Here is a 13,238-nt window from a genome sequence, read left to right as displayed (position 1 = left end):
CACGACCTCGTCGGCCGGCGCGGGATGATCAACGACGCCCGTCTGACCCGCGGGTTAATATTATACGCGGCGGTACATTGTGCGGCGTGCCGGGCCACGGTCGGCCAGCACGCCCGGCCGCCATCGGCCGTCGCTGATGGATGGCGTCGCCCGGGCCGCGGCCGGTGGCTGGGGAGGCCCGCGCCGCCGCCGCCGCCGCCGCCGCCGCCCGGCCGCCCGGCTCGCAAGATGGCCCCCGCCGCTAAATGGTCCCGCCGCCACCGCCGCCTGGTGATTAGTCGAAGCGCGCAGTCAGCTGCTGGGCGGAAACCCGCCGTTTACGCGAAGTGTTTTCGCGTGTAAATGGCGTGTGGCTTTTTGCGCCAGTCTCGTTATCAGCGCGTCCGTGTGCGGGGCGCGCCGAGCGCCGGTGCCTCCGGGTCGTCGGCGTCTCGACGCGACTCTCTCGACTCGACTCGACTCGACCCGAGTCTGTCTCAGCGCACGCGCCGCGCTAATGGCGTGCCGAGTGGTCCGCGACTTGTCTTGCTGGGTAAACACCGTAACGGTATTTGGCCTCGGCAAAAAATGGGCCAGCCCGGCCGCTGCTGAAAAAGCGCGTCGCCGCCGGCCGCAGCCGCCGAGATCTCCATGCTAATGACCCGGTGCCGTCCATCTCGCGCCATTATCCGGCCGTGATATAATGGTCGGACATGAGCGCCGGTGGACGCCGGCCGGAGAGTGCGGCGATGGGGCACGACGGTGAGGTATGGCCGACACGCCTGGCGTCGCCGAGTCACGTGTGACTGCAGTTTGAGCGGGGCTCGACATGCCGCTCCGATCGGCGCCGTGTAGCTTCAGCCGGTAGACAGCCAGCGCATGGAGAGGCCCTGCCCCTCCTATCAGTCGGCAGAGAGCCAGCACACGGAGAGGCCCTGCTCCTCCTCAGCCGGCAGAAGTCCAATTCACGGAAAGGCCGTGTTTTTGTTCAGTGCCGTCCACTGACCTCCGCGCTGCCGACGGCGACAATACTGATATCTGGCCCTGGCTCCCAGCGCACATCCCGGCCAGCTGGTGTTGACCTTCTTACCAGGCCAGGTGCTAAAAACAGTTCGGAAAACAAATGAGACGAACAGAGTGCTTCCAGATTCCGACGCCGGCCGTCCTTAGGAGGCCCGGCGTCCCGAGCGGTCTGCTGCCGGCTGGCAGGGATTTCAGCACCAGCACGCCATGTGGGCTCGGTGCCGCCTCAGGCGCTCCTCTGCGGGGCCAAAGCCTCCGGGCGCAGTATGTGGTGTGCAGCGTGTGGCCGTCTGTTCCCATGAACCTGACGCTGCAGACGGTTGTGGCTGGCAACTGCAGCGCTGCGGTCCGCGCTCTGGGAGAAAATACCGGCCGAATGCCACCAATTGTGGCCGCTGCCGCCGCCGCTGCCGCCCGCGCCGCCGCTGCAGGAATGTACGGCGCCGGAGCCGCCGGCGGCGCCGCAGCAGCCTTGCTCGCCACCGCCGGCGCCGCGCGGTCACCACCCAGCCGCCTCGGCACCAGCCATTAACTAAACGATCCGACGCGGTCGATCATTCGCCCGAAATTATACGTCTATTGTCGTTCCCACACCTCCGCTGATTTGCATGGCTGCGGGTGATCTCCGCTCCCAGCGTCCTCGCGGCACCCTGCACGGCCCGTACGGCGTGGCCAGCTGGCCTCGAAGGGTCGGCGCGGCCGCTGCCGGCGCCCACGCCGTACACCACTAATGGTTGTCGGTCGGTCGCGCCGTCCGGCGAGGCGGCGACGGCCGGCGGCGACCCGCGACCGGCCGCCACCGCTCTTCACGACCGCCGGCTCTGCTCAGCGACCCGCCGGTGGGCGACGCCGCGGCGCTGCGACGGCTCGCCGTTCTCGGCGCGCGCGGGCTGCGACGCGCCCTCCAGCGGGATGCGACCAAACGCGTCGGGCGGACGTGGTGTCAGGCGTCGTGACGAGGGGTCGCCGTCGCGACCCTGCTTTATGGAGAAACGGTACCGCGCCGCGGGCGACATGGAGCGAAGCGGTTCTGGCGAAGCATATCGGTCGAGGCGGCACGATCGCACCTGACGGCGGCGTCACGCCGGAACAGGGGTCAGCACGGCTGACCGCGCTCGGCCGCCTCAGTCAGTGCGCGAGGCGCGCGGAACTCCTAGCCCCGCTCCTCACGCGGCGGAGCGGCGAGCGCGCCGCGCGGCCAGCATACAAACGCCTCATTCAGTCCGCCATCAATTCATCGAAAATTGATATTTACTCTGCGGTGTTGGGTTGCAGCAGCGGCGGGCGCGGAGTCGGCGCCGGCCGGCCGGCCGGCGGGCCGCAAAAACGGCCCGCGGCCGAGCCGTTTTTCATCGGCATCTGGGCCGGCATATCTGAGAGGCGGCGGGCGGGTCTGCCGGCGCCCGTGCCGGCGCTGCCCTCGTCCTCGGCGCGGCGACGACAGCCGTGCGGCGGAAGCCCGGGCGGAGGTCGGGGGGCCAATTATTTCGACGGCGGCGCCGGTAAAAACGGCCTGCCGCCGCGCGCGCCGCTCAGCTGACGACTTCTGGACGCCGCGGCCGCCACCTCACGCGCCGCGACCGGCCGGGCCGCTAACGCGAGCTGACGCGCAGCCGCCCGCGCGGCGACCGACCGGCCGCGCCGCCCGCGCGCCGCCCGGCGGCGCCTCAGATCTCGGCCGGTCGAGCCGTCGCTTACGCCCGTTTGAGCGCGCTCTACGAGCGGCGCTGCCTTGTCGGCCCGGCTCATCTTGTCGGCGGCGTGTAGTTGCGCGACGCGCAGGCCCGCAGCAGCGCGCGCGGCGCGGGTAACACCGGGTGCGGCAAGTGGGCCGCGGTCGGCGCCGGCGCGCCGCGGCCGGCGCGGTCCCTATACGGGCGGCGTGGCCTGCGGCAGGGTGATACGATCGGCGAGGCCGGGCGCGGCGGGCGGCCGGCCCGGCGCCACTGATGGATGGGGCTCCTCGGACAGGCTCAGCGCCCGACGCTCCAGGACCGCGGTCCGCTCCTGGAAGAGTGAGCAGCTACAGGCTGGATCGCTGTTACGTGGGCTGTAGCGCGGTGGAGTTTTTGTGATGGAATTCCGGCTCCAGCACAAACGTCGTGGTCCAGCCTGTACGTCTGCCTTTATAACTCACGGCCTGATCCTCGTGACCTACTATTTTATCGAGGATGTTTTTGGCAGAAGATGGACTGTTCGTTCGAGGACAAAACCGTCCGCTTATCATCGGCCGTATGTTTGCTCCCGGTCGCGAATGATTTATGGTTGGTGTCATGCTTTCGCCGCGGTGTCCGAGCCGTGTCGTAGTATTATTTTGCGGTCGCGAGTGGCTAACCGTGCCGGGCCACAGTCGTCAGCCGTGGACCGGTCGAGCCGGTCCACAGCTCTGGAGCTAGGTCCGAGGAGGCTCCGCCCCGTTTCTCACCGTGCGCCACAGAAGCGACTGGAAACAAAGAAGCTGAGCGCCGTGAGCAATGACGCACAATCGCTACAGGCGGCGCACCGCAAACACGCCTGACTTGGCATCCAACGAAATGCAGGTGGTCTGCAGAGCCGCCTTTCGATCCCCGGTCATATTTCGGTGCCGCCGTCAGAGAGCGCTCTGTTGGCCTGAAGTAGAAAGTGAACGGCCCGGTTATTAGCCATGACATAGCACCGGCGTCAACGCCCATCGCATTGTTGCCGCTGCATCGTGCCGCGTCTCCTCCCGGAGTGACCTCGTCTCCTCCTTTGAACACAGGTTACAACGTGCCTCGGACGAACCACTCGTGCCTTATGCTTTCTCGCAGTGGGTGGCCCCGCCGGTTCGAGTGGGTGGTGGCACGTCATGAAGTGGCCACCCTGATGGGCGCCGCTCGTCGGCAGGAGCCGCGCCGTTTCCGAGTGGTTTTACCAGGGCTCTTTCTTCGGGCCACCACTGTTTGTCCTCGCACCCGACGTGTTTGCCGTCGCCCATACAGCTCTGATTTGTCAAATACGGTCTGGCGTCAGGGGAGAGACTTGAACGAACGGGGCTGCGCACACGAACCCGGCCGGAAATCCTCCCGGCATTCCAACAGCTACCCTGCCCGGGCTCCATCGCTCTAAGGCTCGGGGTCCAGTCTATCCTGAGCGGCAGATCCGGTCGCCTAAGGCTCGGGGTTCAGTCTAGCCTGAGCGGCAGACCCGGTCGCCGAAGTTGTGCTCCCAGTCGGCTCGGCCAGTTCCCTGCCAGTGCAGCTGGACAAAGGCGAACGATTCATGCCCGGAATAAGAACGCCTCATCCTCTTCACCCTCTGCACTGCGCTCGCTGTAGGGATTATGCGTAGAATCCCCTATTTTTGCAGCGACGCCCGTCGTATTTTAATGAGCGCCTGTGACGGCCGGCTGTCGCCCTAGCTGAGGCGACCTCGGGGCCGCCTCCGGCTCGCTGCACCCCATCTGTCGACTCGACGGGTCAGACCGGACCGACCCTGAGCTCGGGCCGGGCGCTCCGGATTACCAGGCCGTTCACCAGGCCCGCGGACGCCCTCTCAAACGTAGCGGACTTGATGGCGCATCTCGTCGCTCAGGCACGTCAGATCCGGGGACGTTTTCGCCCGGTCGCCGAGTCCGGCGCCGCGCTGACGACGTCCGCCGCAATCCTTCATGGCCAGCGCGCCGGATGTGACGCTGCCCGGCGTCTGCGTCGCTGCGGTGTGTGGTCTGCCCAGTTTACCTGAGCGCCAACCGCGGTATGTGTGTGTGTATGTGTGTTTGTTTGCCGGAGGGCACAGGCCGCCCGTGTTCCCGGCTCGGGAGTGGGCCGTGTTTGCCGGGGGTAGGGGACGCGCGCGCCCTCACACCGGACATCCGGCGCGCTCCGACGCACACGTCACCACCTGGTGGTCCCGTCACCGGCGGCGCCGCCAGAGCCCCAGCCCTGCGTCACCAGCCTCCTTATCCCGCCCGTCCTCGCACGGCCACGTCACCGATGCCAGCTCGCGGGGTGGATGCGTCACGCCGCCCCGCCGGCGCGCCGGGTTAGGCAGTCGGGCCCCGGGTGCGTGTGCCCGCCGTCGACGCCTCGGTGCGGGCTCCACCCGGCGTGGCGCCAGCCCGGAGGACGCTGGCGGCCACGCCTCGCTCACCCGCGGCGCAGTGACGGACAGTGCATGCTACCGAACTACGTGTTCGCGGTCGCGTGACGTCAACGTGGTGTCCAAACTTGTAGAGTGTGGTCGCTGGGAACCGGGTCGTAGGGAATGGAAATGATCTGGTACCCGGAACTTACCAGGCGCCTTCTCTTTCGCAGATTCCAAATCAGTAATACAGATCACATCATCGACGTGAACAAGGGCAACAACTTGTTCGAGTACGATCAAGTGACCATCATCTGCCCGGTCTACAATGAGTGGACCAAAGAGGAAGACACCGAGAAATACATCATCTACAACGTGAGTGCAGATTGGACGCACCAGCCGCGCTGCGGGGTGGAATCAGACGGCGCTCCAGTGTGGTCTCCCCGCGGGCAACGCGATGCACGCGCGTTTGCCCGGCGCTGAAGCCGGCACCGGCACCGGCTAACGATGTCCCCATCTAATGATGTTAAAGGGCGGCCCACTAATTGCAGGTCTATTCGGTGTCTTTCCGATGATTTATTGAGGCGATTTGTTGCAGGACTCACACGTAAATCATGTGCAGCCGGCTGTTAGTCGTTACGGTAGTCGGATGGACTGGATCAGCCGCGTAACGGGCGTCATCCATCGCTACAGGATAGCGTCTAGAATTCGTGACCGTGTTGCAATGAAGCAAAGGGAGCTTGATGCGCAGGAAAAATGTCTCTGCTGTCGCTGGACACCAAACAAAAATGGCTGCCCCGCCGACTGCGACGCCCGAGGACAAATCCCGAAGTCCGTGGTTGGAACAACGCCATTCGTGGTCACAGCCTGTGTTGCTCAATCCTTGTGTCATGCTTCGCTTGTCGCGCCGCCGTCCAACACAGAACGCAAGCAGCAGGACATCCGGCGCTTACTGGGTTTCGGCCTCGCTGCACCACTGACTGCGAATGGAGCGGGGTCCGGTGCTGACAGACCGCATAGTTGTCAGCACCGTTCATCGGCATGCCGCGCCTACACGGGACCTGGCGCGTGAATTAGCCGAGGCCGCTACTCCCACGCTCAGCTCGGTCCCCGTCTCTCGCGACAGGCCGACATCTCCCGGAGATCGGACAGAAAGAAGCGGACACCGCTTGTACGCCGACACTGGATTATGTTTGCTCCCTCAGAGGACTGGTTTGGTGGTGGTGACGTCTCCGTCCGCGCACAGCCCTTCAAGGCCAGCCAAATTATTGAACTCAAGCTGAAAAATACGCGGGCCCAATGTCCCACGCCACAGAGTCTCAGCAGCTGAGTGCGTCATAAAGCCCCAACGACAAGACGAGCCCAGTGTCCGCGGTAATGGCCGCCCAGTGTGACAGACATTGCGGAATAGACTTCGGCTTCGAATATCAAAAGTTAAAGGCATGACATCAGTGCATCCCAGGGAACTAATTCCCGATAGCTCTGGTTTGAAAATGCGATTGGCATTCCGCGCGATAGCTGACAAAAAGAATGGCGTAAACCAAAGATGTTTTCATTTTCGGACCACAAACTGGTCTTTAGAAGGCATGGATTGTTGTGTTGATGAGTTAAGACAAGCCAATCTTTCCCAGAAATCAAGAATGCTTGGGTTGTTTACGCCACGGACGTAATCTACAGATCGCCGTCTGTGACTCGTTTTAAAGCTCTAGCAGTGCTGCAGCCGAGTCCCCAGCAGCACCGAAGCTACAGCCGGGCTTCCGCGTACCAGCACCCGGCCTGGCGCTACGGCGCGTCCAGGCCCGACGGGCGGGGGTCCGCCGCCAGCCGACGCACCCGTCGGAATGCACCGCCACCCGAAATGGCCGGCCAGGCCGGTGTTATTACGCGAAAAAGGGCGTCCTCGTAAGCTCCAGCCCGGCGGGATGAGCCGTAATTGGTGGATCGAGCGTAAGCGCGGCGCCGGAAGGGCCCGGGGCGCGACCACGGAGTCCGCGCCGGCCGGTGCTGGCCGCGGCCGCTCCGAGATGAATGGTCTGTCACCGGCCGGCTGTCGGCGCTGCATAAGGCCCGGGACGCCGGGACTCCGCGTCCGCTGGCCGGACGCTGCAGCGGCCATGACGCTGGCAGATCGGCATCATGACGAATGGTCTGCGACCGTCGGTGTCGCCGCCGGCGGCGCGGGACGAGCTCCTGCCCGGACCTCGGCTGGCCACGTACCTTACCCTACGTGTGTGTAAGGCGGAGAGAAAGAGAGAGAGAAGAATAAGAGAAAAGATAGAGAGAGAAGATAGAGAGAGCGAGAGAGAGAGATAGCGAGAGATAGAAGAGAGAGAGAGAGAAGAAGAGAGAGAGAGAGAGAGAGAGAGAGAGAGAGAGAGAGAGAGGACGGGTATGCCGGTACGCAGACCGGCCTGCGCACCTGAGTGTCGACGAAGCGTTATGTTCCTCACCGCGCCTGGCTGTCAGGAGCCCGAGCCCTGCCGGCTGTAGATGTTCCACGGTTGCCCAGCGCAGTGCTACCCCCGTCGTCTCCGTCAGCTCTCCGGCCGAGACCGGGCATTAGGCTTTAGGAGGCTGTATTCCCGATCGGCCTGCGTCACGTTTAAATCGCCGTTGCATGCGGCCCGGCCGTAAGCGAGACGGTAAGTGGCGGCTGGAGCCGCTCTCCCCCCCCCCCCCCCCCTCCGACCTCCGCTCCCCTCTGCCCGGTGATCCCTGGCCCAACCTGCATCCTTCTCTGTCGGAGAAGATCGCCATATCACCGCCTCCATCCTGCAATACTCTGCTCATCCTACCAAGGGATCGCAATCCGCCCTTACTTCTCGGTACCTGACGATCTGTGGCGCCGACCTTCGCTTATCCCTCTGAACGGCCTCCACCCCACCCCCTCGGCGACCTCCACCCCACCCCCGTCTTCCTACCCGGTAACTCCTGCCCCTCCCCGGCTCCTCTCCGCCGTGCCTGCCGCTCGGCGACCGGCGAACCGCGCTGCGCGGATCATCACCGACAGCCGGTGGGCCGCCCAGACTTTCCATTCGGACTGATACCGAGCGCCATGCGCCTCCGATGACGAGATCTTCACGCTCGGTCGGCACACAATGCGTTTTCTCCCGCCCGTCTGATGTTGTCAGCTGCAGGTGCGCCTGAATAGGTCGTAATCGCCGAGCACGGCGCGAATCTGGCCGCTCCGACTGACGTGCGCATCCTTCCCGCTTCCCTTCGCTCCATTCGCCCCGCTGTCTCAGCGCGCGTGCCGCGCTGCGTGGCCGGCGCCTGGTCTGTTTCTCCGCACTTTCACGAGCCAGCTCAATGCGGACGGCATCACGAACCTGAGCGCAAACCCACGCCGTCCGGCACCGCCAGGCGTCTCTCCGGTCGCCACCGAGCCCCAGTCCGCCGATAGCCCAGTGCACGGCGCTCAGGCCGCTGTTGGCCGTCGGTCGTGCATATCACTCTGCGTCTGCAGCTGCTGCGTCGCTGCCGACGTTTCGTCGCGATCGGCAGACGTCCGATGGCGGTGGTGGCGAGGTCTCGCCAGGCGGTGGCGAGGCGGTGGCGAGGCGGTGATGGCGCTTCGAGCAGCACCGCTGCCTACTCGACGCGCCACCCTCAATCCTTGCGCCCGACCCGTGCGTTCCGGTAACACCGGCGTGCTGATCGCCAGCGTCGTTCAGTCCGCTCTAACGGCGGCATAAAAAGAGGGTAATGCAGCGGCCTGCGGCGCGATTGCCGCGGCGCCATCAGACGTCGCCGCCGGCGGCCGGCTGACCTGCTTGGCGTCGGCTCATTAGGAGCGGCGCCCGCGTGCCCGGCGCCGGAACCGAGCGCGCCGCGGAGGCACCGGCCCGCGGTGCCGCGGAGTCGGCCAAGAACCACCAGGAACTCGGAGCGGCCTGCCGTGACACTTAAGCCGCTTTATCTGGTAGCTGCTGGGGCGCTGTGTGTCACGAGACCCTTTGTTCGCCGATGTGTGCCTGTCCGCGTCTGCATAGTCGCCGCGGCCTCGGCCACTAGATATGGCCATAGAATTTTGCAGGCGGATTGTCAGCATGTCAACACGAAGGTGAACGCCCCTCCGCTACTGGTGGGCGGCGATGCTGCTGCTACTGCTGTCGGCCGTTTTCCCCCGCCTCCGAGCTCGCGTTGATCCCCGTCTCCGCCGTTTCAGGTCTCCAAGGAGGAGTACGACACGTGTCGCATCACGGATCCCAACCCGCGCATCATCGCCGTCTGCGACAAGCCGTACAAGTTGATGTTCTTCACCATCACGTTCCGGTCGTTCACGCCGCAGCCGGGCGGCCTGGAGTTCCGGCCCGGCCAGGACTACTTCTTCATCTGTAAGTGAGCGCGACGCGCTGTCGCGTGTCGTTGCGGCGTAACATGCCGTAGCGCGCCGCTCACGCAGCGCAGAGCATGGCGAACCGAGCCGCTGCCGCCTCTCGGTCGCTGGCGCCGCGTAACGATACGATTCGCCAGAAACGCATTACCAGCGCGGAGTTACGACCGTACCCGTCTCTTTTCAAGCTGACCTGGTCGGAGCGGAGGGTAACTATGAGCCTTGCATGCCGACGAGAATGCTCTCCTGCACGGGTCGGCCGGCGGGGCCTGGTGTCGTCGCTTCTGCTGCACAGAGGCCTTAAACTCGTGTGCCGTCGTCGTGTGTCACCCGCCGACCAGTTTCGTGCCTTGTACTCTGCCGCCGCCGTCGCCCCCGTGCTCTGTCGCCGCTCTCTCCCGCATTCTCGCGACGTCGTCCCACTGCGACTCGTGCTCACATGCCTGTCTACTTTGTGTTCCTGTCCGTCCGGTCGGCTTGCGCGTTCCTTCGGCTGCCGGTCCCCGCGCGCGCGGCAGTCGCTGCCTCGATTGCCGCCACGTGTCCTGCATTCGCGCCTGTCCTCCGTCGCCGCGGGTCCGCCTCTTTGTATGCGGTCGGCCGCCGTAATGGCCGGGACGGGATCGGACCAGCGCCGCGTCCGCCTGTTTTTCCGCCGCGCCTGCATGTCCGCGTGTGTGCGCTGCGCTCGGCAGCCGTTAACGTCCGCTGGTGGCGCGTTCGCCGCCAGTTCGGGCCATTGTATTCAAATGGGCCCACTGTTGGGATGCGGTGCCACGCGCGCCGATCGGGAGCTGACCGTCTGCTCTCAGACCCGGCGGACCCCCCTGACGGAGCGCCGCCACCGGACGCCCAGGGCGGGCCTTCACCGGGCGTGTCCGCGCGGGTCGTGCTGGCGGGTGTCACAGAACGTCAGGGGTGCATGTCACAGGCGGCCGTACCCACCTGTGTCTCCGGGAGTCGGTGGGGTGAGATTGTCTGGCTTATACCGTCAACTCAGGTAGCAGCTGGACTTCTGACCCATGGCAAAACCCCGTTACATCACGTTCTGGGAAAGAGCATCATTCCACGGCGTGTTTTCACGGAGGCGGCAGGCTCACTCGCACTGTTCGTCGTGAGCTGTCCCAGTGCTCGACGTGACCCGTCTGACCTCGCTGTGCCGTTTCAGCGACCTCTGCACGCGGGGACATGCTGCGGAGGATCGGCGGTCGCTGCTCGACGCACAACATGAAGGTCGTCTTCAAGGTTTGCTGCAACGGCACCGGCAGCAACCGCGTCGACACACGTAAGCAGCTTACTGCGCCCTCGGCGCATTCGGCGAAAAATGCCGGCCGCTCACTTCCACCGTTCGTGATTGCAAAGCAAACAAGCCACTTACCCAAGGGCGGGCTGGCGGTCGCTTTTTCTTCTTTCGTGATGCGCGGCGCGCGGTAAACCGGCACAGAACCATATTTACCGGCGTCTGCTGACGCCAACCGGCTCCAGCCCAAAGTGGTTGGGCGAGCCCGCATGCAAGGGACGCGCCGGAGCCGGGCGGCACGCGGCGACGCGCCGATAGAATCGGCAAGCCCTTACCCCTACGCCCGCGCGGGGACCGGCCGCAGCCTGATGTCACGCGGCCGCTGTCCGGCCGCGGTCGTGGGAGGGCCGCTGCAAAGGTGCGGACGTCCCGGCCGTCATCCCATGACACGCTGTGACAGCGCGCTGGCTGTGCGTGGGCCTGGAGGGCCGCCGCGGCCCCCGCCGGCGCCAGGCGACGAGCCGTGGGCGCCGCCGACTGACGACCGCCGTCCGCCCTCAGCGCTGCTGCCCGGGAACGCGCCGGCGCCCGAGGCGCCGCCGGCCACCGCCTCGCCCGACTGGATGCCGGCGCCCACCACGCCCGCCAGCTCGGCGCGCCCCAGCACGCGCCAGTCGTACAAGGACCTCTACGACCTACACGACCTGCATGTGCCCTCCATCAACGTTAAGGCGGCCACCGAGAAAACAGGTGCGTGCCTTTGGCGCAGGCGCGGAGGTTGGGGAAGTTCGTGTGAAAAGAGCCTCCCACTGTATGGTGTGGTGTCTTTTACGTTTTGACGAAGAGGTAGATCAGTTTGTGACGGGACTTTGCGACAGTTCGGGTCTTTCGAAAATTGCGCACATGATTGCGAACTGTAGAACTATCTCACCGCAAGGGCGTGCGGTAAGTACTTGCGTGAGATGTGTGGCGTATTGGGTGTCAGCATCCACTACGAACTGATTTTGTGTTTGTCTTCCAGATGAAAAGGGCAAGAAGAAACATCCGAACGACGATATTGCGAAAAACCAAGGACTCACTTCCCGAGCCTCGCGCGTCGTGAGACATAGAGACTCGTACGCCTCGCTGGGCTACAGTATAGCCAGCTTCCTATTACTGAGGTTCATCACGCGGTGAGCTGCCGCAGGACAATAGCTCGTGTAAATGTGTGTACAGCAGAGTGCGTGGGCTCGTGATTGTGCCATCTGTGAGCGAAAAAACAAGCTGCGATGCGTGTGCGCCGCGCGTCGTGGCGCTGCTGTCGCTGTGGAGACGCCGGGAGAAGCTTTACAATGTGATGGAAGATATTTTACCGGTCATATCTGTTTGTGACGCTGATCAATGTGATAGCCCTGCTGTGGCGGGCCAACCTTGTGTAAAACCTGTACATAAGTCATAGGAGTGTAGCATCGCATTTCATTATTTTACATTGGCAGTCTGTGTCCTGATTGCTTTCACTTCGAGCTATCAGATCTTTTATGAGACGTACATTAAACAATCGATGGTAGTTCCTTGAGCTCCTGGTTGACATGCACACCGCGGGGGCAAATGCCTATAACGACAACTCCTATCTTCCCTTATAAGGGAGACCGAAATTCCTGCCAGTACGCCATAAGGGCGAGATTACGAACGTGCACCAGACGTATCAGCATTGTCGCGGCGACATGGGCCTGCCGTGGCTGTGGAGGCTGTTTTCGCCCCATGTATTCCCATCCGCCTGCGCAGCTATCCCCCGGTTCGCGGACGCTCGGTGCAGGGAAGTTGGGGCCCTGTCGACGGCCTCCTCCCGTGGTGGCACGCCATGACCATGATCGTCTCTCTCCGTGTGGTTGACGACACGTTCCTGATGGTTTATTCGGAGCCGCAGACTGCTCTGGAAGTACCAGCCATCCTAATGCATGGCCAAATGCGAACTTACGTTTGATTATCAAAATGTTACGTGCCATATGACATTGTTCTTGTTACACCTGGCTTTGTCGAGCCCGACGCGCATGTGTATTTAAGTTCATGTGCGCTGATTTTAGTCGCGAACAGCTGACTGCTACCGAGCGGGGGTGCTCGATGACGTCATTGCGTTGACTGGATTTGGTGGAACGCGACCGTATACTATGCTCTTACTTGGACGATTTCGCAGTGCTTTTATATCTATTTTGTACATAAATAATAAATGCTCGCCATGATATGCACCTTGCGTTTACACAGCACGTGATGAGAACTAGCGAGCATGGACGTGCGACACAGGGCGCGATGTTGTGTAGCTGGTCCTAACTGATGGCCGTCTCACATAAAACTACGATCATGCGGTCATTGGAATCTTGTTATGGGCATGACAACAGCCGACCAACGCATTTTCCCCTCGCCCTCCTCCCTTACCGCCCACGGCGTGTCCGGACACAGGGGCTGTCACCCCGCCGCCGGATCTCATCATTCAAACGGCACGCCCGCTCCCACGGCCCGCTCACGAGCTGTCCGCCTCACGTGCCGCCAAAGCGCCGCGTACCGTTTGCGTGGCGGCGGGGGGCGGCGCGCCCAAGATCGGCATACGCCGCCCGCCTGGTCGCGGCGTGCAGATCGTATCGA

At 63.8% G+C, this 13,238-nt stretch overlaps 2 protein-coding genes across 2 annotated transcripts in view; one reads left to right on the top strand and one right to left on the bottom strand.

Moving 5' to 3' along the window:
• LOC119108320 (ephrin-B2) overlaps positions 1-1,041 on the bottom strand; it is a 9,224-nt gene extending 8,183 nt beyond the window's left edge. The window contains exon 1 of the mRNA XM_037231896.1: positions 986-1,041. Coding sequence (XP_037087791.1) covers positions 986-1,041 — 56 coding nt within the window. The remainder of the gene's footprint in view (positions 1-985) is intronic.
• Positions 1,042-4,630: 3,589 nt separating this feature from the next.
• LOC119108319 (ephrin-A5b) lies at positions 4,631-12,844 on the top strand. The gene is made up of 6 exons (XM_037231895.1): positions 4,631-4,716; positions 5,277-5,418; positions 9,212-9,380; positions 10,548-10,664; positions 11,181-11,369; positions 11,641-12,844. Exons 1-6 carry the CDS (start codon positions 4,631-4,633, stop codon positions 11,793-11,795), a joined length of 858 nt encoding a protein of 285 aa, XP_037087790.1. The 3' UTR covers positions 11,796-12,844.
• The last annotated feature ends 394 nt before the right edge of the window (positions 12,845-13,238 follow it).

The sequence above is a fragment of the Pollicipes pollicipes genome, unplaced genomic scaffold, assembly GCF_011947565.3.
Source record: "Pollicipes pollicipes isolate AB1234 unplaced genomic scaffold, Ppol_2.1 Scaffold_6686;HRSCAF=7923_pilon_pilon_pilon, whole genome shotgun sequence".
Classification (NCBI taxonomy): Eukaryota; Metazoa; Arthropoda; class Thecostraca; order Pollicipedomorpha; family Pollicipedidae; genus Pollicipes; species Pollicipes pollicipes.
The sequence above is the reverse complement of the archived record's forward strand: the minus strand, read 5'-3'. Positions and strand labels throughout refer to the sequence as shown.